The following is a 26,776-nucleotide window of genomic DNA, read 5'->3' on the forward strand; positions in this document are numbered from 1 at the left end:
TGCAGCATCAACATAGGAAGTGAAGTTGCTTTAGTCTCTCTTTCTCTCCCTCCGGGCTCTCTGTCCAGTTGGGAACATGTGTTCCTGGCCCTGGGCAACTGGGATGGATTAGGGATTCTGCCGGTTTACTGCCCATCTTGCTGCCTAGCAGTCTTCCTGACACAGCCGGTCTCAGAGGCGATATTGAGGACTCCCTGACTGCTGGTTTTGGGAGGGCGTCAACAGCCACGCTGAGGTGATTGGCTCAAGAGCTTTTTTTTATATATATAAAATTTTTATTGGTTTTTCACCTTTTATAAAGACAAAATACACACAGAAAAGACAAAAGACAAAAACATGTATAATTTCAGAAAATCCTACTTTCCTAACCTTGTTCCCTGACTTCCCCCCACCCCCCTTCATGCATCCCAATTCCCAGAATTATGTCAGCAAATTGGTATTTCTCCTCTTAACCATCTTAATATTACCTCTTTTATAATGAAAAATAAATTTTTCCTAAGTTGGACTCAAATTCCCTTCCATCGATTTCCCATTTTGTTTTATATAAAGGTCATATTATCTGAACCCAAAGGTCTTGAGTGTTTTTAAAATTCTGTTCTTCCCTCCCTCCCATCCCCGGTTTTCGTCCCTTCCCAATACATGTCCAAAATAGCAGTTCTTAGCCAGGGTTCCTCACGTCCGAGGCTTTCAAGTCTCTTTCAGTCCCTCTCCGCCGGTCTTGTTGGTAATCCTTTATGTCGGTCGTCGAATCTCGAAAGAGTTCTATCACCATCCAGCCATATTCTCTTCCCACAAGGACATTTGGAAACAGCTGCTGGAAAATTTCCACAAGGCCTGCATCTTCAGAGTCAGAGTCAAAGTGGAGGCCCCAATCATATTTCTTTATTTTAAGTTCCTGTATTCCATAAACTCCCGGGGCCTCCTCCTTCGTCTTTTGCATCTTTCGCAGATTTGTGGTAGATGTAATCCAAAAGTCTCCTTGCTTATATTCCACAGGTGTCAGCTTCTGGTTGGTACTTTCCAACTTTACTTTCTCTTTTTCTTGTTTAGTCTCTTCCACTTCTTTAGATATCATTTCCGATTCAGCTGTGGATTCTTTCTCATTCAGGTCCTCAATACATTCAGCAGAGCTGCTTGTTCCAGAAGTCAAGGTCATGAGTTGTTTATTCATAGCCAGACTCTGCTCTTGTAAGATTCCCACCAAATGAAACATTCTTTCAATTTCCACTAGTAACTTTCCATCCACAGCCATTGTAATTTCACAGAGTTCCCCCTAGAGGGAATCTGGTTACTTGGTAATCTTTCTCCAACAATCCTCTAACTTATTGTTGTTACTTTGTTTCCAACAATTTTAGTTCAGTTATAACTCATTTTAGTCCAGAGGGATCTTAAATAACAATTTTTCCGCTCTAAACTGTCCGTTTGACAGCTTTGACAGCTGTCAAACTCCGCACCTCTTCCACAAGCTCAAAAACAGGACGCTCCCGGGCCCGGGAGGGGGGGTTGTTTACAACAAAAAGATAGCTTCCAAAACTCCACTCTCCAGCTCAAAATTTCTTTTTGCCAAATCTTGGAAGTTAATGTCTTTTTTTTTTTTTTAGCTCACCCCACAAAGGGTAGGCTCTCCAGCTTAGTTCTTATATCGTTGCTTTAGATCGTCTGCAGGAGGGGGGGGGTGGGGACTTCCTTTTAGCACCCCCCCCGGTCGTCTCAAATTCACGGGATAAAATTCTTAAAGTCCAATTTCGTCTTACTCACGGGTTGTTCTTTTCAGTCCGAATTTCAAGGAAGGGAGTCAGCGCTCTCCGGTCCTGGCTCGCGGCTTCGCTCAACCGAGGTAGCGATCGACTCTCAGTGCCACGCCACCCTCCGTATCCTCTCCGCAGCCTTTAAAAAGGCTCTTCGTGGATCGGGGGGGCGCTTAAGGCGCCCACCGAGTCTTCAGTCCGCAGGCTTCAGCGCCTGTGGTTTTTAAGGGTCCCCGCGTCGCCAGCGCGGCAAGACCCGTCCTCAGTTGAGCCGATTCCCTCCGCAGCTCGGAGGGAATCCGCCATTTCCAGATCGCGCCAACCCGGAAGTCGATTGGCTCAAGAGCTTTTGCTGCAAGGGAAATAACCCAACTGCATGCACAGAACGAGCAATTTTAGTTTTGGAAAGACAGTAAGAATGTTGAAGTAAGAGTGTTTCCAGTTGGTTCCAAAAAATGTAGATTTTCTTCTTGGCACTTTAATGACACTACCTCAACCCAGTAGCACTGCAATTCCTGCTTATTATTTCATGCAGCTTAGTAAAGTGCCTCTGGCAAAGTTTATTCCACGCAAGCAAATGCTCAGCTCTGCATTCCTCATTATAAACAATGAACCTCGCAGCATCTTGGGTGAAGTCCAATAATTACCAATGAAAGCCCTCTAAAAAAAGCAGCTAATTGCCTATGGTGCAAGCAACCTTACCTTAGCCAGTAATTATGAATTATGTTATTTCAGGCTTCAAGACACACTGGGCTAGTTTGGACAATTGTATCTCGATTTAATAAGCCAAGATATGAACAGGCCTTGTGGGCGCACACAGAGCCCTTCATGTGAGGAGGCAAAGCTGTAAAGTTCTCAATTATAATTTCTGATCTGGGAAGCTATGGTTAATAGCTTCGGAACACACCATGGTACAGTGGAACCTTTGTTTTTGAGCGTCTCAGAAGCTGAATGCTTTGGAACTCGGATACTGAAAACCTGGAAGGAATTGCTTCCATTTCTGAACGTGCCTCAGAAGTTGAACGGCTTCCGAGGCGTGTTTCTCAATTTTCGCCATTGAAATTGCTGACAGCCCTTTGCGCCTTGGTTGTCGAACGTTTTGGAAGTCAAATAGTCTTCCGGAACTGATTACATTGGACAACCGAGGTTCCGCTGTATTAAACTTCAAACGGTGGCTCAATACACTGGCTATATCAAACCTGTCAACTAGTTTCCTGGATGGAATGAAATGGGTAACCAGAGTTAAGCAACCTGTTTGTTGGCTTGCTTAACTCATTTCTGCCAACCCTTGTGAACTTATGACCCAAACACTGCCATTATTCTATAACTTCAGAAGACATTCAAAGGAACTACCACAAAATAATTATATACAGTGGTACCTCGGGCTACAGACGCTTCAGGTTACAGACGCTTCAGGCTTCAGACTCCACTAACCCAGAAATAGTATCTCAGGTTAAGAACTTTGCTTCAGGATGAGAACAGAAATTGTGCTCTGGCAGCGGGAGGCCCCATCAGCTAAAGTGGTGCTTCAGGTTAAGAACAGTTTCAGGTTAAGAACGTACAGTGGTGCCTCGCAAGACGAAATTAATCCGTTCCGTGAGTCTCTTCGTCTTGCGTTTTTTTCGTCTTGCGAAGCACGGCTATTAGCGGCTTAGCGGCTATTAACGGCTTAGCGGCTATTAACGGCTTAGCGGCTTTAAGAAAAAGGAAACAAACTCGCAAGAACTCGCAAGACGTTTCGTCTTGCGAAGCAAGCCCATAGGGAAATTCGTCTTGCGAAGCGACTCAAAAAACGGAAAACCCTTTCGTCTAGCGAGTTTTTCGTCTTGCGAGGCATTCGTCTTACGGGGCACCACTGTACCTCTAGAGCAATTTAAGTTCTTAACCCAAGGTACCACTGTACTACCCTGCACCACCCTCCTTTTGAAAGCTCCTATCACATTAGTTCCGAGGTCCTACTACCAAATCCCCCCACATCCATTTCTATATCTATACTTCTGTAAGCCCAATGTGTTCAAATTTCTTACCTTCAGTTCACAGTCTTCGTTTACTGCTAGATTTCCAGGTTTCAAGTCCTACAAATATATTTAAAAACAAAGAAATCTGAGATGAAATTCTCTTCAGGAAGAACGCATTTAAAATAAAAATAAAAACCAGTACTTCTTCCAACGGAGGGCATTGTTTAGGGCAGGGTGGGGAATGGGTGATTGGCCAGATAGGTGTGGTAGACCTGTTGCCGACTGTTAACGACTGCAGTTGGTCTTACAGGAAAAAGCAAGGGATGAGATGGCCAAAGATAGCTTTATCATGTATAATGAGATAAGAATCCAATGTCTCTATTCAGTTGCTGAATTACAACTTATTACCAAACTTAAAACCATGGAGAACTGGTCTGAATCACCCATTCCCACCACCCTTCTGAGTAATACTCCTCCCCACTCTCTCACTATATATAAGGTTCTGGTGACTTCTGTTTCAGTGTATCTGAAGAAGTTTGCATGCACAAGAAAGCTCATACCGAATACAAACTTAGTTGGTCTCTAAGGTGCTACTGGACATTATTTATTTTTATTTATTTCTTGATTTCTGATAGTGTCAGAACTTGAAGTGGAAATTGTCACATATCCGGAAAACAGCCTTATCCTGTATCTAAGGTCAGGGCACATCAAACCTAGATGTAATCTAGGACTAATGCTATTCTAGGCCTGAAATGCCTAGGTTAATGACACAGGTTCAACTTAGGCACCTTTTATTTTATAATACAAGGCTGCACACTTATAATTTATTATAACACTTCCACTAAGCAAACCCAAGAAACCACCTACACACAGTGAGCTTTCCTGGTACTTAACAACAGGAATATCACTCCCCACATTGTGATACTTACTCTAAAATGGCAATAATTTCTGATTTAGCTACAAAAGCTTGGCGTTTTAAATAGTATTTTAAGAACATACAGAAGAAGCCAAAACATATCAGACATCTACAGAACAAGCAATGCGTATTTTCCTAGTCATAGCAGATACCTGTTCCTAGGTCCTAATTATTAAAACCACGTAATAAAACAGTTACTCTTCTTTGTAGTTCTTTTTCTTCTTACCATCAACAGGATGAAAAATAGCATGTGAATATGTGTGAACCTTCCCCCCTCTAATGGATGCAACTGTCAAGGGGTTGGTTCTGCAATTAGCCTTGCTTAGAGTAGACCCACTGAAAGCAGTGGAACTTAAGTTGCTCATGATTAGCTTAAGTCCCATGGATTTCAGTGGCTGTACTCTAAAGGCTGACTTGGGATGCAACCCATTAATTGTATTTTGTTCATTGGAAACAATCCTTTCATTTTAGCAGTTGCAGAACAGATTTTGTAATCAGGATCAAGGCAAACGTTAAGTTAACATTGCGCTGACCCACTAGGTGTTTGTTTCTTAAATCATTCTCATGCCTTTGGCTTGCTTCAGTGAGAGAGCCATCTAAAACTACAGGACAGAAAAACAGCAACCCAGAAATGAGATTCTTTACTTACCCGATGAATTATGCCTGACGAGTGGATATACTGCAAAAAACAAAATTGCACTTTATTTATCGGACATTGATAAACATAGATCACACGGAAAAGGTTTGTGAAGCTATATGACTTTAAATTCTGATCAACGGAAACTACGACTGATTTTGCCTGCCAGTAAAGTTTACTTTATTAATCACATTTATATTTCATGACCCCTACAAGGAGCTCCAACATAATTTCTGCCCCTGCCAACCACCGTCTTCTCAAAGCTGTGAGTTGTTCAGTTTTACAAATACATAAAAAAGTGTGAGTGAGCTACTTTATATAAACATGTTAAGTCATTTTATGAAACTGTAAGAATGTCATTGGCTGAGTTCACATGTAACACTCAGCCAAACCATGGCTTAGCATGAATGTGTGACTCCTGGGAAGAGACTCCAACTGCTCTGGTCCTGCTACACTAAACCAAGGTTTGACTTACCATGCTGTCCAAATAGAACAAAGACTATCATAAGAGGAAATGTTTTCAACGTATATAATTGTTATTGTGACTTTTTATATTGGATCAAATTGTTACTATTAATGTTTGATGTTTTATTATTATTTTTATATGTGTTGGAAGCTGCCCAGAGTGGCTGGGGCAACCCAGCCAGATGTGTGAGTATAAATATATTATTATTATTATTATTAATCTCAAAAATCAATCTGAAGGTGCATATAGTGCATCAATCTAAGTATGCCTACATCTGTTCAGTGGCTAAACTGGCTGGAGGACGTGATGTCATTGCCCTGAGCTTTACAGAAGAAAAGCAGGATTTGCTAATTTATTGCATAAATTTAAGACGTGTCAAGATCTAAGAAAAAGAGAGGGCTCAGGTTGATTTCTTCGTTTAATTATGTTTTCTTTTTCTACTTTTAATCACCCAAGGTTGCAACAGCTTAATGCTACAAAATCACCCTTCCTACTTAATTACTATATAAATAATCTCATCCCTGATATGGCTCCCCTCCTTTTTCGCCCCCACCCCTGGGAATCATCAATTCTGCTCTGCGCTGATGATTCTGTTTTGTTATCTCAGAATAAAATCTCAGGAGGATACAGATTAAATTTTGCCAACTGTGTAAAAAAAAAAAAGAGCATCTAAAAAATAAAAATTAACTACAATAAAACCAAGGTCATTGTATTTGGCAAGAGGACTACCAAGTCCAGGTGAACTCTAGACAGTCACACACCCTAGAGCAAGTACCCAGATTTAAATATCTAGGATTATTTATTGATGGGAAGTCATCATGGAAACCCCATCTGGAAGCAATTCAGCTAATATCTGGCCGTTCTACTGGACAGTTATATAGGTTCTTCCATTCAAATAATGGGCAGCTAATCAACCCAGCTATTAAGAGCTTTGCCTCTAAAATCATCATCCAACTGCTCTATGGGGCTGAGATATGGGGAACTGGTGTTAAATCTGAAATAGAGGTCCCACAAAATAAATTTATGAGGCAGATTTGGGGACCTCCCTGCGGGACACTGGCAGAGCGGAGTTGGGCCTCCCCTCGCTTGCAGCCAGAATTGATCAAGCCCAGGGGTGCCCAAACTTCTTTCAAAGAGGGCTAAATTTGATGAAGTGAACGTTGTTGAGCTTTTTTTTAAGAATGAAGTTGTGGAGCTTTCTTTAGGATTTGACACCAATAAATAAACTGCCACAGGGGCTGGGTAAAACCAGCCAGGGGGCCAAATTAGGCCCCTAAAATGGACTTTGGGCATGCCTGATTCTGATCTAGCCTATCTGAGATACTAGCGCAGGCTATATGCCTTCAATGATCATACTCTTACTAAGCTCTGCTGGTTAGAGCAACTAAGGCTGGGCACAAAAATGCCAAGAGAAGGTTAGGGCTTATAATCTTCAAATGGAGAACTACTTGTATAGTCAGTGTGCTGTAGTGGTCAAGAGCAGTAGACTCATAATCTGGTGAACTGGGTTCGCGTCTCTGCTCCTCCACATGCAGCTGCTGGGTGACCTTGGGCTAGTCACACTTCTCTGAAGTCTCTCAGCCTCACTCACCTCACAGAGTGTTTGTTGTGGGGGAGGAAGGAAAAGGAGATTGCTAGCTGCTTTGAGACTCCTTCAGGTAGTGATAAAGCCAGATATCAAATCCAAAACTCTTCTTCTTAGCCCTTAGCCCACGTGACCTTAGAAACTGGATTTTTGACCAGGATGCCAACCAAGCCAGAGCATCCATCATTGCCACCCATTACTCTACTTGGTACCCCCAAATTAAGACCAATCACTCAAGGCCCCATTGCCTTAAGACTCTGACCTTTCCACAACTACACAGGGCCTTTGTAGAACTAAGATTCCAACAGGATGCCCTCAGCATATTTAGAAGGGAGATAGCGGGGAATGCCCCATATGGATCGTATATATGGATGCAATCAGGTAGGAGACATTACACACTATCTGCTTATTTGCCCCTGTATACAACGCCCAGAGGGATTTTTTTGTATCGCCAATTCTTAATTGGCTTCTAGGTCGATCCGCACAGGAAGTGAAAGTCGAATCCCTAGCAGATAAACATCTATATATTACACACCCGGGAGCCAAATTTCGCTGGCAGCCAAGAAGTTCCGTTCCAGCCATGTGAATGCACTCCAATCTCAATTTCTAATGCTGTAAATTTCTTTTTATGTTGTAAACTGATACAGGTTACGTTGTATGATTTTAGAGGAAAGCTTTCCTTTTATTCTCTGTCGCCTTCGGCTATATACAATAAAACTGATGGAAGACCGAATGCTACAAAATCCATCATCCTAGCTGTATGAAGCTCTAGAGAATACCTTTTGCGTGTCTTCTTTACTTTTTCTCAGGCTGCCAGATTTACCATAGAGCAGAGCTTTTGTGGCTAAGACAGATGCTCCGACGACAGAATTGAAGGAGGGACCAGTCTTCCAGTCCCAGTGCTGTGAGAACACATGCCTTGCCCTCCACAAAGCCTTGCACAGCTAACTCCAAGTATGATATCTATTTGCCACAAACAGACGCTCTTCTATATCAACACAGACAGGAAACCACGGCCTTCCAAATTAGCACTGTTTAAAAAGCCAATGGCTTCCTGGGACTATGCAAATAGGTTTACTCCAAGAGAGGAGCTCAAACCAACTTTGGTCCTCTCTTGGCTTTTTAAGCTCAAGCGTGTCATCCAAATTCTGGCTCACGGTTAAGGTCTCTCCTCCTTCAGCACAAGTGTTCATCACAGGACAAACCACGGCTACAGACCATGGCTGAGGAGATACCTTAAAGAAGATCCCAAGTTCAGGTAACATGCTAAGCCAAACTTTACAAGTGAAGGCAACCACTGTTTCTCTCTCAGTGTAAAACAAGGGTTGGGGACTGAATCTGGCTGGTGGATTTTACTCCTGTAAAATTGGGAAAGCTATATCATAATAGTGATAATTTATGTTGGAAATGTAAAGAAAAAGAAGGTACTTTTTATCATATGTGGTGGACCTGCCCCAAGGTGGGAGAAGATTTATAATGAATTGAAAAAAATGTTGAAATATACATTTATTAAGAAACCAGAGGCCTTTCTTCTTGGAATAACAGGTTTGGAATTGCCCAAGAAAGATATTAGACTGTTTTTGTATGCCACAACTGCAGCTAGAATTTCATTAGCTAAGAACTGGAAAACACAAAAAGTCCTAACAGTGGAGGAATGGCAGATGAAGATGATGGACTTTTCGGAGCTAACCGACCTGACTGGAAGAGTCCGTGACCAGAAGGAGGAGGACTACCAGGAGGAATAGATGAAATTCAAAGATTATTTAGTTAAATATGTTAAGATAATTTAACTGGAAAATTTTGCAAATACCAGATAGGCTTAGGATTTAAATATGTAGTGTTAGAGAATAACATGTTTAAAGTTAAAATGTAAAGAAAGAAAGATGTTAAGTGATGAAGTTAATTTTATGAGAAAACTGGTTTTGGAAAACTGTTACAATGATATACACTGATATTCAGCCAGGGGGATTTGAGGAAGTCACTTAATAATGTTACTAAGATTGGATTAAGTACAATTAAGATGTATGTATGTTTGTTTGTTTGTTTAAATTTTGGAAAATCAATAAAAAAATTTGAAAAAGAAAAAATCTGGCTAGCGGACTGGTGCTTTACCACCCCCACCCCCATGGGCCAAGTTTTGCAGGTGGTGGTGGGGAAACAGGCCTTTTCTGCAGCGGCTCCCCGACTGTGGAATACTCTCCCCAAAGAGGCTCGCCTGGCACCATCATTACATGTCTTTGGGTGCCAGGCAAAAACATTCCTCTTTACCTAGCCCTATGGCTATTAAATAATCTACGGCCTCGGAAAGTGTGGGAGAAGAGGACTGTTATTGTAACGACCATTTTATTATTAGGCTGTCTGTCAGTATGCTTTTTATTATGTTTGTATCATTGATGTTCTGTAATGTGTTTTAAATGTTGTACACCGCCCTGGGATCTCTTGATAAAGGGTGATATATTAATTGAAATAATAGTAATAATAATAGTTATTATTATTATTATTATTATTATTATTATTATTATTATTATTTATACCCCACCCATCTGGCTGGGTTTCCCCAGCCACTCTGGGTGGCTCCCAACTGAATATTAACAAGGATAATAAAAAGTGATAAAACATCAAACATTAAAAACTTCCCTAATTGGGCCGCCTTCAGATGTCTTCTAAAAGTCAGATAGCTGCTTATTTCCTTGATATCTGATGGGAGGGCATTCCACAGGGCAGGCGCCACTACCGAGAAGGCCCTCTGCCTGGTTCCCTGTAACCTCACTTTTTGCAGTGAGGGAACCACCAGAAGGCCCTCGGAGCTGGACGTCAGTATACTGGCTGAACGATGGGGGTGGAGACGCTCCTTCAGGTATACTTCAGGTAAATAACAACAGCAACAACAAACAACAACAATAACAATAGTGCAGGCAACGACACAGGTCTTTGCAGGTGATGTTGATCAGCTGGTTGTCAAGTACTAGCAAAGCCCTTTGCCTTTGCAAATCCTACAGTGATTGTCAGCACAAGCACACCATATATCACCTGAAAAGTGGCACCTGCATCTTTACCTGCGCCATACCTGACCTCATATACAATGGAAAGACTAAGCAGACCAGAGAAAAATACAATAAATGAGAGAGACTATCAGTGAGATTTTCTGTAACATACTTCTCTACCTGGATTATTTTTCTGGTTTTGCCTTACAGATGGCTGTCGATTGCAATTACTGCTCAGTGTCCCCCCCCCCCTTCAGCCATGTCTATCTTAATCTTTATTTCTTCGAGGCTCTTGTCCGGGGCCTAGGCAAACCTCTATGGGTCTATTAAGGGTGTATGTCCCTAACATATCAAAGAGACCTTTTGTAGTGGCAGCAGCAGAAGAAAAATCTTATCACGGGCTCATGGAGTCATATAGCAGGAGAGAGTTGCAAAGGAAATACTTCTAAGTAATTGGAGAATCCTAATGGCCTAAGAAGAAACAGGAAAAAATAGGAATTTCCTGCCAGCAGCCAACTCCCTCTTCTGAGAAACAAATGCATTCCAATTAGGGTACACCTTCTCCTAAATATCCCTGTTATGCAGAACTAATAAAACACATCTGCACTCAGTGAATATACCCAGAGAAAGTTCTGTCTATAATCCTAAACGCATTTATTTGCGAGGAAGTTAATTCCTAAGCCCAGAAGCACTTATTTTTGAACAAACGTTTAGCTTGGACTTTTAAGCATTAGAGCTCGAAATTAACAAAATACAAGCCAATTTGAAACCAGTGAGGACTGCTTAGGCACCAATCCACAACTCTCTCGTTGATTTGAAGGTGAATATTCTTAAGGAATCCAAGCTCTGTTTGCTTTACAGCCACGTTCAAACCAAGAACTGCACTTCGGAGTGAGAGTTGCGGGTTACTGCCGAAGCAAGCCTCACTCATTTCATTTCGAAGTAGCAGAGTCTCCTCAACTTCCCCAGAGTTTTGCACAGTTAAGAAAGTTCACGTGAGAAAAAGATTCCTATTCCTCCCTTCCCCCTTGACACCCAAACCTGAACAACATGGTACAGTGGTACCTCGGGTTAAGTACTTAATTTGTTCCGGAGGTCCGTTCTTAACCTGAAACTGTTCTTAACCTGAAGCACCACTTTAGCTAATGGGGCCTCCTGCTGCTGCCGCGCCACTGCCACACGATTTCTGTTCTCATCCTGAAGCAAAGTTCTTAACCCGAGGTACTATTTCTGGGTTAGCGGAGTCTGTAACCTGAAGCTTATGTAACCTGAAGCGTATGCAACCCGAGGTACCACTGTATGGGGCGTATTAATGGGGACTGCTGGGGAAGGGGGAAATTGTTCAAAAATGGGCTTGGATCCTAAGGTAACTTAAATTGAAGGATGTACATGGAAGGAAAGTTTCTTGGGCGTTCCTCCCCACTGCAAACCATTCCACATTGTTCAGGCAAGGTCCCCAGCATCTCCAGGCATTGTAGAAGGATTCACTGGTAAAAACAAAAAGGTAAAGGACCCCTGGACAGTTAAGTACAGTCAAAGGTGACTATGGGGTTGCGGTGCTCATCTTGCTTTCAGGCTGAGAGAGACAGCGTTTGTCCACAGACAGCTTTCCAGGTCCTGTGGCCACCAGGACTAAACCGTTTCTGGCACAACGTGACAGAAACCAGAGCGCACGGAAACGCCGCTTACCTTCCTGTCACAGTGGTACCTATTTATCTACTTGCACTGGTGTGCTTTCAAACTGCTAGGTTGGCAGGCGCTGGGACAGAGCAACAGGAGCTCACCCTGTCGCCGGGATTTGAACTGCCGACCTTGTGATTGGCAAGCCCATGAGGCTCAGTGGCTTAGACCACAGCGCCACCTGCAAATGGGAAGGAGGCAATAGGGAACTTTCCTTCCACGCGCTTCCTTATCATAAGCTACAAGCCAATATGCATGAGATAGAAGTGCAGAGGAAACAATTCGACAGAGAGAGGCTATATTGCTTTGCTATTCTTACCAAGAACACAGGACCCGCATTTGGGACTCATTCACACAGAGAAGCAGCGATGTAAATTGCCGCTTTAAATGCTCTTGTTTTGTGCATGGTGGTTTGGGCTGTTTCCAGGAGGGGTATGCAAATTAGGCCTGAGATAAGAAGCAACTGCATGCAATCAAAAGCAGCGAGTTGATAAGCCTCCCGCAAAATCATGTCAAAACCGAAATGGACACACAGCATCTTGAGCTAAACAATAGCTCAAAGGTGAATCAAGGACAGTGTTAAGTGGGCTTTGTGTGATTGCTGCTCAGGCACAGAAATGTCCCTCAAGGTAGATAATCTCCTTACTGATTTCCCCCCAAGATAACTATGTTTGTTTAGGTTGAACACAAAACCAGACAACAGTTTGGACATTTAATGATGTGTGTGGAAAGCAAGGAACCAATGGCTACATTACAAGCTCACCATGCCTCCATGTGAAGTGGATTTAAAAAGTCACTGACGTGTAAATCTATACAGAAAACATCTGGATCAGTGAGAGTAGAATTGGAAGTAGCGTCTGTACAGGTCACGTTTCACTGCTCTGATGTGGCGCAAATATTCCCAATAAAACTAAATGCAGTACAAAAGTGTTTAAAGCTAGACGTTAAGAGTTAACGTCTCTTAGTTGGGAATTGCGTCCTGAGGACTTTTGTCTATTCTGTTAGTCACGAAAAGTAGAGGACCTTTCTTTTCCTTTTCATTTGCAAGGTTTGACATGTTTTGCACAACTGCACAATTATGTGCTTCTTCTACTCAATTTAGCACATTCTGCGTAGATCCAAAATACATTTAGAATTCAAATGGATATAGCGACTAGACTTGTACTCGTAATCTACACCAAACAAGGGAAAAAATACTTTAGTAAGAGACAGGCCACTATAGGGTTTTCATCAGAGGATGAATAACTTGCCCTATGAACAATGAAGGCAATCATTTCTATTGCAGGTAACTGAAGAAGTGTGCATGCACATGAAAGGTCATACCAATAACAAACTTAGTTGGTCTCTAAGGTGCTACTGGAAGGAATTTTTTTCGACTACGGCAGACCAACACGGCTACCTACCTGTAACTATTTCTATTGCAGGGTATAGAAGAATTGTGGCAACCAGACAAACTATTTATTTTCCCCTTCCTTATGGTGATTCCTTCGTCTTTGATGCCTCACTGAAACTGGAATGCTTAAAAAATATATATTCTAGGCTGCCTGAATAACTTTATCTTCTTTATATGTGCTGCTTTTCTGCCTTCATTTCTTACTGAGATAAAGGGCTGTGAGGCAGGGAAGCTCTCTGTCCAGTTGGGAACATGTGTTCCTGGCCCTGGGCAACTGGGATGGATTAGGGATTCTGCTGGTTTACTGCCCATCTTGCTGCCCAGCAGTCTTCCTGCCTGAGCTGACACAGCTGGTCTCAGAGGCAGTATTGAGGACTCCCCGACTGCTGGTTTGGGGAGGGCTTCAACAGTCACGCTGAGGTCTGAAAGCGAGATGAGCGCCACAACCCCATAGTCTCCTTTGACTGGACTTAAACATCGAGGGGCCCTTTACCCTTTTAAATTAAATACAGGACTGCAGCCTAAATCTGGACTCAGAAGTACTAAGTTGGATTCAAGGTATTGTATATGCCAACAGTCCAACAAAACTAAGGGGTATATCTGTTCACAAGACACACTTTATTCTTAATCCCTCACTCTTGTCATTTCCTGCTAGCATTTCTCTTTGTTGTCTTTTTTACATGGTTTTTTTTTTTAAAAGGAATCCATTTGCCATTAATATTAACATCCCATTTCCTCTCTTTTGGCATGTCCTTTTCACTCAATTGTTCAAACTTTGTAGGCCAGCTCTCATGCTCTCAGGATGGATACAAATACACCAGTAAGAACCCTGGGTTTTAGCCAATAAATCTAGGTCAAGATGCAGTCTGCAATCACATTTCACTTATGACGAGACCTTTTTTTTCTGAAGCATGAAATGGTAATAAGATCAGACAGCATGCGTTTTAAAGTGGGCCCTGCCCTTTCACAATGGAATCAAAAGTCAGTAATAATATAATGTTTCTGTCAAGCGGGGAGGAGCAGGCCAAGTGATCCAATAGTGCCCATGACCAACCTCTAAAAGAAACAGTTGAGGAAGAATAAAGACTAAATTCAGAGACGTGGGTGGCTCTGTGGGTTAAACCACAGAGTCTAGGACTTGCCGATCTGAAGGTTGGCGGTTCGAATCCCCACGACCGTGTGAGCTCCCGTTGCTTGGTCCCTGCTCCTGCCAACCTAGCAGTTTGAAAGCACGAAGTGCAAGTAGATAAATAGGTACCGCTCTGGTGGGAAGGTAAAGGGCGTTGCCGTGTGCTGCTCTGGTTCACCAGAAGCGGATTAGTCATGCTGGCCACATGACCCGGAAGCTGTACGCTGGCTCCCTCAAGCAATAAAGCAAGATGAGCGTCGCAAACCCCAGAGTCATCCACGACTGAACCTAATGGTCAGGGGTCCCTTTACCTTTAAGGACTAAATTCATTCCTGTGTAATTCTAAGGAAAGAAGTACAGTTTAAATTTGATGCTCCAAACCTGCATGTCAAATCAGTAGGCTGGCATGAGAGACAGGGTCTCTTCTGTGGTGCCCCTCCAGATTGTGGAACTCTTTCCCTATTGGGCTGTGAAAGGCCTAACATTATAAGCCTTTTAAAAAAATGCATTTGTTTCAGGTTGCCTTAAGATCTTATAGCGATGCTGGCTTAAGTTACTGAGCCATTTTAAAAATGTTTTTAGTGCTATGTCTTAATTACTGGAGTCTAAGCTGCTGTTTTAGTCATGTTGCTGTTTTAAAATGGCCTGCTTTTAAGAGCATTTCATGCCTTACTACTGTTCTGTCAGCTGGGAAGACTACGCTCTAAAAGAGGACCTATAAATATGTCTAGAAATAAATATGAGGGAAACTTGCTCACCAATTCAAATGTAACACTATCCCATGAACATTAGGCAGATTCCCGCTCAACTAGGGTTTGCAGACCACTTCAAACCTTGAATTTCCCCCCAATTTGCAATCCTGGCTAGTTAGTACCAGTTCAGATGTGACACTATACCAGCCTCTCCTCGCCTCCTGACCAGAGTCCCATCAGCTAGTCAACATTGCCGATGTTCAGAGCTGATGGTAGCTATTAGTCTAGTGCAGGCATCTCCAAACTCAGCCCTCCAGCTGTTTTGGGACTACAATTCCCATCATCCCTGACCACTGGTCCTGTTAGATATCTAGTGATATCTGAAGGGAAATAGATTGGGAAGAATGCGCTACACCATAGCTAAAGAGACCATGAAAGGCATTGGAAATTTGTGTGTGAAGGAGCTTGCAGCACAATCTCAATTTCCGAACCACAAGATCTTAGGAAAAGTCTAGTGTATAAAACAAACAAAAACAGGGAGATGGGGGAGAGAGATCTAACCTTTAGGCCCTTTAACATCTGATAGACCAGGAACTGGATTCTGTCTTCAGTTAGTTTCTCATGCTTCATTATTTTACTCAAGTCTGTTCCCATAAACGGCATGACAAGGTAGCTAAAAAAAAGAAAGAAATCATTTTACTTGACAAAACAACACACCAATTCAAATAAAAACATTAATATTACAAAACAATCATTTCTGAGAATTACTGTAGGCACTATTTTGCAAGCTTGTGTTTAAGGCAAGATTTATTTACCAAACACCGCAATCAGTTTATGCTTTCAAAAAACGACTGTAAACATGCCACTTGCAGCCAAGCAAGAAATACTGACTGGTAGTTAATGCCATTAGTTACCAGACACAATTTTATATTAGACATTAAAAGATAAAATTGGATTGGTTCAATACAATTATAAGGGCTTCCATAATGCTTTGGATAAAAATCTCTCTTAGCTTTAGATCTCACACTGACTTGCGACCCACTACTATAGCTGTTTACTAAATTTCACTGAATTTAATGGCACTTACTCAATAATAAACATGTATAAAATGATGCGATGGCAGTGCCTTAGGCTGTGATGGAAATTCCACCCTATACTCTTCAATTATTCAAGTTTCAAAGTGGGAGCAATGCAATTCATACGAAGTGACTAAATAGGCAGAATGGGAGGTGGAGAAGCCGGAACATTTCGTCTATATTTAGTGCAAAGGAAGCAAACAAAGCTCTCTCATCAATAACTCGGATATGCAAGGACCCAAGGTTAATAATCTTCAGAGTGTGTGGGTAATCTTGAATAATGAAAACATAGATGTGTGCTCACCCCGCGATTTTATTATAGCTAATTTGCTGAAAGCTCATGAATATTTCAAAGCCAATTGGAGATAGCTCGCTAATTGCTCCTAGAACATACAGGTAGTTAACAATAGTAGCTTGCTGGAGTTGCATTCTGTGTGCAGGCTTTTAAATAAAAGCTTGCGGTTTGCACTGCTCTGTACACATTAAGAAGAAAATGGGAGAAACCTGTAGACCAGCTCATCTATATATACCAAAAGCAGAGAACCAGGTGTAGCCCCCCTGCAACCCTGTTCTCTCTATCTGCGTTATACGTAGGGCTGCCTCTGGAGACGGTTCGGAAACTTCAGCTGGCGAAGAATTCAGCGGCCAGGTTGCTCACCAGAGCAAAACGGTTTGAGCATATTACACGGATCCTGGTCCGACTGCACTGGCTACCAATTAGTTTCCGGGCCCAATTCAAAGTGCTGGTTTTGACCTATATAATGGTACCTCAGGTTACATACACTTCAGGTTACAGACTCCGCTAACCCAGAAATAATACCTTGGATTAAAAACTTTGCTTCAGGATGAGAACAGAAATCACGCGGTGGCGGCGCGGCAGCAGCGGGAGGCCCCATTACCTAAAGTCCTCGTACCTACGGGACCACCTCTCCCGGTGTGCCCCATGGAGGACCTTAAGGTCCATAAATAGCAACACCCTAGAGGTCCCGGACCCTAAGGAAGTTAGATTAGCCTCAACCAGAGTCAGGGCCTTTTCAACTCTGGCTCCGGCCTGGTGGAACGCTCTTTCTCATGAGGCCAGGGCCCTGCGGGATCTGATTTCTTTCTGCAGGGCTTGCAAGACAAGAGTTGTTCCACCTGGCCTTTGGCTTAGAATCAGTTTAATTCCCTCCCCCTCTTTCTTTTTCCTTTTTTCTCCTGTGAAGAGCCTGCATCCTAATGTTTTAATGTTGTATTTTAATCTTGTTTTTTAAATTGTATTTTAATCAACTTGTTTTTATTATTGGTTGTTAGCTGCTCTGAGCCCGGTCTTGGCTGGGGAGGGCAGGGTATAAATAAAATTTATTATTACTACAGTGGTGCCCCGCAAGACGAATGCCTCGCAAGATGGAAAACTCGCTAGAATAAAGGGTTTTCCGTTTTTGAGCTGCTTCGCAAGACGAATTTCCCTATGGGCTTGCTTTGCAAGACGAAAACGTCTTGTAAGTTTGTTTCCTTTTTCTTAACACCGTTAATACAGTTGCGACTTGACTTAGAGGAGCAACTCATAGAACGCAGTGTACATAGTAGCCTTTTTTGAGGTTTTTAAAGACTTTGGTGATTTTTGAAGCTTTTCCAAAACTTATTTTGCAGCCATTTGGTAAGTTAAGCTTTTAAAACTTTTTTTTTTGGGGGGGGGGTTGGATTTTGGGTTGGGGTGTTTGGAATTCAAGGACTTGGTATTGGGAAGGGGTTTGCAAGAATCTGGAAGCTTGTGTGGTTTTTTTTCTGCATTTTTATGATTTTCTGTGACTATTGGGCCACTCTGCTGTTTTTTTTAAAAAAATCTGGATTTGAATTTCTGTGTGCTGGGTGGCTGGGGGAAGAGTTGGGGAGGGGTTTGCAAGAATCTGGAAGCTTGTGGGTTTTTTTCTGCATTTTTATGATTTTCTGTGACCATTGGGCCACTCTGCTGTTGTTTTTTTTAAATTCTGGGCTTGAATTTTGAAATGCTCTTTACAGTATGTGTGACTTTAAAGAGCACTTAATAAACTCTTGTTGTATCAAATTTGGCTTTGTCTGGACTTTTTTTGACCATAGGAACACATTAATTGATTTTCAATGCATTCCTATGGGAAACCGTGCTTCGCAAGACGAAAAATTCGCTAGACAAAAAAATTCGTGGAACGAATTAATTTCGTCTTGCGAGGCACCACTGTATTAAAGTGGTGCTTCAGGTTAAGAACAGTTTCAGGTTAAGAACGGACCTCTGGAACAAATTAAGTATGTAACCAGAGGTACCACTGTAAAGCCTTAAATGGCTCAGTACCGCAAGACCTCAAGGACCATCTCTTTCCATATGAACCTACCTGGACCCTGAGATGATCTTCTGAGGCCCTCCTATGTGTGCCTCCTCCTTAAGAGGTCCAGAGGGTGGCAACATGAGAACGGGGCCTTCTCTGCAGTGGCTCCCCGTCTGTGGAATGCTCTCCCCAGGGAAGTTCGCCTGGTGCCTTCATTGTACACCTTTAGGTGCCAGGCAAAAATGTTCCTTTTTAACCAGGCCTTTGTTTGATTTGTTTGACATCCTATACCCCTTTAAAATGTTTTTTTTGGGGGGGCTACAGGGTTGTTGTTTTTATTTTTATTATGACTTTTGTGGTTTTATATCTTGATTTTAGTGGGATGCAGGTGGCGCTGTGGGTTAAACCACAGAGCCTAGGACTTGCCGATCAGAAGGTCGGCGGTTCGAATCCCCGCGATGGGGTGAGCTCCTATTGCTTGATCCCTGCTCCTGCCAACCTAGCCGTTCGAAAGCACGTCAAAAGTGCAAGTAGATAAATAGGTACTGCTCCGTTGGGAAGGTAAACGGTATTTCTGTGCGCTGCTCTGGTTCGCCAGAAGCGGCTTAGTCATGCTGGCCACATGACCCGGAAGCTGTAAGCCAGCTCCCTCGGCCAATAAAGGGAGATGAGCACCGCAACCCCAGAGTCGGTCACGACTGGACTTAATGGTCAGGGGTCCCTTTACCTTTACCTTATCTTGATTTTATTCTGTAAACCGCCCTGAGACTTCTGGGTATAGGGCGGTATGTAAATTCAATCAATCAATCAATCAATCAATCAATCAAATCTGGCTCTTAGGACTCTTCCCCAGGCAACACCCTTCATTCGCCCTGTTTTCTGCCTGGCTGCAATATATCTTGAAGTGCAATAAGGCATTTTGCTTGCAGGGATGTTAGGATGCATATGCCTGCTGTACAAAGGTACGAGTTGTATCTCTTGCTCTGGCTTCTTTTGGTCTCTGCCCCTCCATTGGCATGTAACCTCTCTGAAAGGTCATCTAAAGGCAGCCCTGTTTAGGGAAGCTTTTAAGGTTTGATGTATCACAGTATTTTAATATTCTTTTGGAAGCCGCCCAGAGTGGCTGGGGAAACCCAGCCAGATGGGCGGGGTATAAATAATAAATTATTATTATTATTATTATTATTATTGTTGTTGTTGTTGTTGTTGTTGTTGTTATTATTATCTGTGGTGTAAAGGTTCGATGCTAATTTGCAGTTGGGAGAAAACCAAAAGCAAAGCCTGAGTCTGGAGGGAACTGTTATCAAAACAGCGAGATAAGCAGTGCTTTTTTCTTTAAAAAAATGTTTAGGGGTACTCTCATTTTGACTCAAGAAAATCACCCTTTTATAGTTCAAACTGGGGAAAATAACTACAGTAAACGGACAAAAGTACAAAGATTCACAAAATGTTTGGGTGTATGCCTATCCCTGCGTCCCCCCAGAAAAAAAGCAATGGAGATAAGAAAGTCAATTGTATAGTTAAGGAGCAGAGGGAGGAAATATATACTAAGCTACAATGTTCAGCAATAATTTGCTATGTCACTCCCCTTTTTTATTTCAGGGTATCTTTATTTGTAGGGACGCGGGTGGCGCTGTGGGTTAAACCACAGAGCCTAGGACTTGCCGATCAGAAGGTCGGCAGTTCGAATCCCCATGACGGGGTGAGCTCCCGTTGCTCGGTCCCTGCTCCTGCCAACCTAGCAGTTCAAAGCACGTCAAAGTACATGTAGATAAATAGGTACCGCTTCGGCGGGAAGGTAAACGGGGTTTCCGTGCGCTGCTCTGGTTCACCAGAAGCGGCTTAGTCATGCTGACCGCATGACCCGGAATCTGTACACCGGGTCCCTCGGCCAGTAAAGGGAGATGAGCGCCGCAACCCCAGAGTCGTCTGCGACTGGACCTAATGGTCAGAGGTCCCTTTACCTCGATCTCTATTTGAAAGGTCATTTTCTCTAATACAGTCGTACCTGCGCTTACATAACCCTCTGGTTATGTAAACTTTGGGATATGTAAGCGACAAACCCAGAAGTATTTTACTGGGTTTTGGTGTGCACGCATGCACAGAAGCGGTCCTCCGGTTGTGAAAACCTCGGGATCCGGCCGGACCTCCGGAATGGATCCTGTCCGCAACCGGAGGCACCGCTGTAATGCAATGGACCTGAAATTCCTCTACCAGCTGGAATAGCAGACAGAAGTAACATACTTCCACTTATTCAAAGTAAGCTTTACTCTTGACTCGTGAGAAACACCAATATACTTTTTAATGTAAAAATCAGGTCAGCTAACACACCTTACAAGTCCATACATGACAAACCCGTACATGACAAATATTAGTACAAACTTGCGTGGAAAGGTAGTTGCCATGGTGCTCCTGCCAATGCATAAATCAGGCCTAGCTGTTTTTACTTAAGGAAAACAGTAATTCTACAGATACACTTTAATGCAAATTAAATATGAATGTAGCTTTTATATCACAGTGACCGCCAAAGGGCCACAAAGCAACCAGTCCTCTTGGAACCTAAATACAAATATTTATATATCATCCAAACTTTTCAAGAGAATTGTAAACTTACAAGTCATTAAATTTATCCAGCGACACATCTGGTGTGAAGACATCTAGTAGTCCAATTACCTATGAAAGGGGGAGGGGAGTAATTAAAAACCCTGGAATTTAACAATCACAAAAAGGGATGGACGAGAAGGTACAACAACAACAACAATATAACCTATGCAAGTTATTATTCGCAAGAGAAACGCTGAAATAAATGGTGGCACTGTGGTACCTTGGTTCTCAAACACCTTGGTACTCAAACAACTTGGAACCCAAACACTGCAAACCCAGAATTACGTTTTCCAGTTTGCGAGCTCTTTTCGGAAGCCGAACGTGCTCCGTTTTGAGTGTTATGCTTCAGATTTGAGTGCGACACTTCCAATTTGAGTGTTACACTGAGGTCTGTCTGTTTTTGCTATTTATTTTGCGTTCTTGTTTTTGCAGCTCTTTTTTGTGTGTGACTATGTGGAACCCAGTTCAGCGACTGACTGATTGATTGTGTGACTGCAATACATTTTTTTTTTTTGCTTTCATTTAATGGATCAGTGGTCTTGTTAGATAGTAAAATTCATGTTAAATTGCAGTTTTAGGGGTTGTTTTTAAAAGTCTGGAACGGATTAATCCACTTTGCATTGCTTTCTATGGGAAAGCGCGCCTTGGTTTTGGAACGCTTTGGTTTTGGAACGGACTTCCGGAACGGATTAAGTTTGAGAACCAAGGTACCACTGTATATCAGTAATTCTATATGTAACAGATATAGAGGGCTGGATCCCAACAACCCAGAACAAGTTGTGATTGCAGAATGGAGGTTTCTACCTCCTCACCATAGTTCCCCAACAACCTGTGGTTTGGGGGGCTCTCAAGACTAGTGTGGTAGAAGCATAGGATGTGTTTGGTTTAGTATTATGTGAGCAAGTCTCATTCTTTTCAGTTGCTGCTTCCCTTCTCCTCTCTGATGTAGTTATGAGACTGATGGGAGACTTTCAATTTGTTCCAACGCAGATAAGCCGCAGTTATTGTTAACTATAGTTTACTGAAACAAATAAACTTCAAATTGTGATTTATGAAGCTGGCTTGTTTCAAGAAACTGTAATTAAGATGAACCACAATTCAGGGTTTGAGTATAACACTAAAATTGTGGTTAATTGAAAACTAAAGCAAAAACCGCCAGTCTCCCCCTTGCAGAATCACTGCTAGAGGAGATGGGAACAAACAACTGCAAGGCTCATTCTCGAAGTACTAAATGGTTTAGCACTTTAGCCAAACCAGGACACTATAACCCACAATCTCTGATTATTTTGATCCATTACATAGCTGGTGGGAAGAGAAAGAAGACCGCACTTCACTGAAGAGGCACAGTAAAAATACCTGCTTTTCCTAAAATGAAACTGCTGCATTTGAGAGCTATATATATATGTTGTTTACTATTGCTTGACAAGCTTATCTGAAAACCAACGCACTATATTTTTATACAGCAAATGTATTTTGAAGCAAGATATGCTATGTCAACTGCACTCTCAGATTCTGAATGAACTGAAACATAATGAGGGCATCTCTCTGATGTTTTACGGATCTCATCTTTTGATGTTATGCATCAAAAACCACAGATCAGTGGAGCCAAGTTGCCTTGGCAGACATGGAATATCATCAATAGTTTTTGCCTTACCAAAACCACTCCAACATTTTAAATTTCACAACATGTTGCATTTCTACAGTGCTGCTTACAAAAACATTTAGAGACGGGCATACACAAAATGTTATCTGTATTGCCTTCATTTGTATGGCACAGTATGCATCACTACAACCACTTATTTCAAATTATCTTGACCTCAGCAATCCAATTATAGTCACTCCCAAATAGCTCTTTCATTGGCTGCAATTTTCATTCCGTTAGTCAGCAGAATGATCATAAATTTTCTTGCCACGTCCCCATTTCCTGTTGACTCTGTCTACAGGAATCCTAGAAAACCTATCGCATGTTGATATCAAGAGCAAATAGGATTATAATGATGGGTCTCAGTATCCCCATTCATGTGCTCAATCACAGACGCTGTTTGCTAGCAATAACCCCTAAGGGTTATTATTTTTGCTGTGGTTCTTTCCGCCCCTCAGCTAGTATCTCTTTTTTCCTAGATCTGCCCAGGTTGCTACTTTTCCAGTGCATAATCATGACGAGATACAATTCATTTCTTTACAGGAAACAGTGTCTTGATTATTAACATTTTTAACAGAGTTTGGGGTTTTTTTTGTAACAGTGTGGTATTCTCATTGTTGTTTTGAGCACAAACATTTGCATTTTACATTTAAATAATCCTGGGAAATGTAGCTTCTAAAAGTTGTTAGGAGACCCTTATTTCCCTCACAGAGCTCCAATCTCCAAATTCATTTGACAATCAATTCCTCTTCCCAGGAAACTCCAATAATAATATTTATTATTATTATTATTATTTCTTGTGCCCTGTCCATCTGACTGGGTTGCCCCAGACACTCTGGGCGGCTTCCAATGAACATAAAAGCATAATAAAACTAACATTTTTTAAAAAAAACTTCCCTATGTAGAGATGCCTTCAGATGTCTTCTAAAAACTGTATTTATCTCCTTGACATCTGGTGGGAGGGCGTTCCACAGGGCGGGTGCCACTACCGAGAAGGCCTTCTGCCTGGTTCCCTGTAACTCAGGCATAGGCAAACTCGGCCCTCCAGATGTTTTGGGACTACAACTCCCATCATGCCTAGCTAACAGGACCAGTGGTCAGGGATGATGGGAATTGTAGTCCCAAAACATCTGGAGGGCCGAGTTTGCCTATGCCTGCTGTAACCTCACTTGTCGCAGTGAGGGAACCGCCAGAAGGCCCTCGGAGCTGGACCTCAGTGTCCAGGCTGAATGATGGGGTGAAGACGCTGCTTCAGGTATACTGGGCTGAGGCCATTTAGGGAGAATTCCCTCGGGAGAATTGTAGCTCCGTGAGGGGAAGAGGAGTCACCTAACAACTCTCAACACCCTTAACAATTTACACTTCCCAGGACTGTTTGGGGGGAAACCATGCATGTTTAAAGTGCTATGAAACTGCTTTAAATGCAGGTGGGGTCATTCTCCCCGTTGTACAATGCTGTACTCCACAGAGTAATCTACTTGTTAACCAGTTCCTGATGAGACCCCAAACCTAAACAGCTTGAAGATACAGTTTTTATCAGTAACATGATCAATAAAAAGCCTCGTTAAACATTATATGACAGAAAGTTAATTGAATCACTTTCAAATAAAAGTTGAAACAAAGTTGACCTAAGTATGTTTAAAGCCTAGATGGGAAGTCCTACTGAAATGTGGACATAATTTCCTAGTAAACGTCCAAAGGTCTTGACGGTAATACTTTTAATTATATCAACTCTTTCCCAATATTTAGGATAAGAAATCAGGTACCAATCCTATGCATGCTTAGCTTGGGATAAGTCCCTTTGCGTATCCCAAGCAAATCTGCCAAGAAATCAGCTGCAAAGGCACAGAATTTTAGTGATACAGAAGTATATTCAGTATACTTCTGGACTGAGACCACTGTTTTAACTGAGTTTGTATTTTAAATCCCAACAAAAATTGTGGCATTAATTTACTTTACTCCCTTCTGTCTTTACATTAATTCTATGTTATCTTTAACATTTCCTGGCCACAGTGATCCATGCAACGGTCATCTCCAGGCTTGACTACTGTAATTTGCTCTACGTGGGGCTGCCCTTGAAGCTGTCCCAGAAACTCCAGCGGGTACAAAATGCTGCAGCGAGGCTCCTCACGGGGTCTCTGTCATGGGAGCATATTCACCCAGTGCTTTTCAAGCTGCACTGGCTCCCGGTGGAGTACAGGGTCAGATTTAAGGTGCTGCTTTTGACCTTTAAAGCCCTTCATGGCCTAGGACCCTCGTACCTATGGGACCGCCTTTCCTGGTATGCCCCACGGAGAGCCTCAAGGTCCATAAATAACAACACCCTAGTGGTCCCAGGCCCTAAGGAAGTTAGATTAGCCTCAACCAGAGCCAGGGCCTTCTCAACACTGGCTCCGGCCTGGTGGAACGCTCTGCCTCATGAGACCAGGGCCCTGCAGGATCTGATTTCTTTCCGCAGGGCCTGTAAGACAGAGTTGTTCCGCCTGGCCTTTGGCTTGGAGCCAATTTGATTCCCTCCCTCCCTCTCTTTCTTTTTTCTTTTCCTTCTCCTGCGATGAGGCTACATTTTAATATTTTAATGTTCCATTATTTTAATATTGTATTTTATTTTTGTTTTTAAGTTGTAATCATTCACCTTGTTTTTATTATTGCTTGTAAGCCGCTCTGAGCCCAGCCTTGGCTGGGGAGGGCGGGGTATAAATAAAAAATATTATTATTATTATTGTTAACATTTCATCTCTATCCCTTTCAAAACACAGTGTCTGTTCACATATGATATTTCCCCCACCTAAATGTAATCTCCAGATGGGGCAAAAAAACATGTGCACAGACTAATATACTCATACATCTTCTGTCAGCATTTGCGCTGACCTCTTCCTCCTAATGTGCTCTTACGATACTGCTTATCTCTCTTGAGATTTCAAGACTGTCGAAATATCAACTTAAATTTAACTCACAATCCTTCTGCTAAAGCTCTTACCTTCTTCTTTTGCTCTCGAAGGTGGACCACAAATTACATTTTTATCCCTTATCTTGATGCTTCCATGCATGCTCTCACATTGATAAATAGAAAAAGCACCATGGTCACAGGGATTGCTGCCAGCCGATGCGTAAGATTTCAGCCTTTAGGAAGTTCAAGAAAGAAATGTTTCCCATCTCGCCCTCCACCTCTGGCATCCATCCTGCCCATATTTTTAGGTGGCCCCCACTCAACCTCCCAGAGAGGATCTTCATAGAGTGCTTTGGGGTCCAGGGGTGAGGAGGAGATCGGAAACATGGCTATTGTGAACTTTTTGGATTGAACTTATCAGGGCTACATGGGAGTAAGCTTGATTGAACTCAATGGGCCTTTCTAGGTAAACTTGTTTAGGATCACACTTTCACAGACATCTGAAGGCTTAGAAGACATCTGAAGGCATCTTTAGGGAAGCTTTTAATGGTTAATAGACTATTGTATTTTAATATTTTGTTGGAAGCTGCCCAGAGTGGCTGGGGAAACCCAGCCAGATGGGCGGGGTATAAATAAATAAATAAATAAATAAATCATCATCATCATCATCATCCAAGCTGCTGCATATAGAAAGCAATTTATTGTGTGAACTGCCCTTAATATTACTGTGATGATATATTCACATATATTACATTCACTTGTAACAGTTAAGTATATTTTGAATTATGATAATTGCACAACATGGAAGACTGTTGCAAACAGCTGCTAATAAGAGTTTAATTAAAGTTGCAAACGATAACAATAGTCAAGTCTGAAACGAAACAGAGAACACATTCACTGATATAATGGCAGGATTATATGAAGAAACATTATGCATATGCGCTCATATGCATAAACTAAGAGGCATGAGGATGGCAGGGATAGGAACAGCAATTTCTGGACATATAATATTGGCATCTTGGTATTATTATTATTATTACTTGCATGTGTGTTTTAATCCTTTGTTTACCATGGATTTTAATTATCTTTTGAAT

At 42.2% G+C, this 26,776-nt stretch overlaps 1 protein-coding gene across 1 annotated transcript in view; it reads right to left on the bottom strand.

Annotated features, from left to right (window-relative positions):
- The window catches only part of MAPK12 (mitogen-activated protein kinase 12), a 46,943-nt gene that overhangs the window by 12,688 nt on the left and 7,479 nt on the right, over positions 1-26,776 (bottom strand). The window contains exons 3-6 of the mRNA XM_083463646.1: positions 21,161-21,219; positions 15,750-15,861; positions 5,272-5,301; positions 3,776-3,823 (exon numbers count right to left, since the gene is read on the bottom strand). Coding sequence (XP_083319772.1) covers positions 3,776-3,823; positions 5,272-5,301; positions 15,750-15,861; positions 21,161-21,219 — 249 coding nt within the window. The remainder of the gene's footprint in view (positions 1-3,775; positions 3,824-5,271; positions 5,302-15,749; positions 15,862-21,160; positions 21,220-26,776) is intronic.

Source organism: Podarcis liolepis, assembly GCF_965112155.1.
Source record: "Podarcis liolepis genome assembly, chromosome: 10".
Classification (NCBI taxonomy): Eukaryota; Metazoa; Chordata; class Lepidosauria; order Squamata; family Lacertidae; genus Podarcis; species Podarcis liolepis.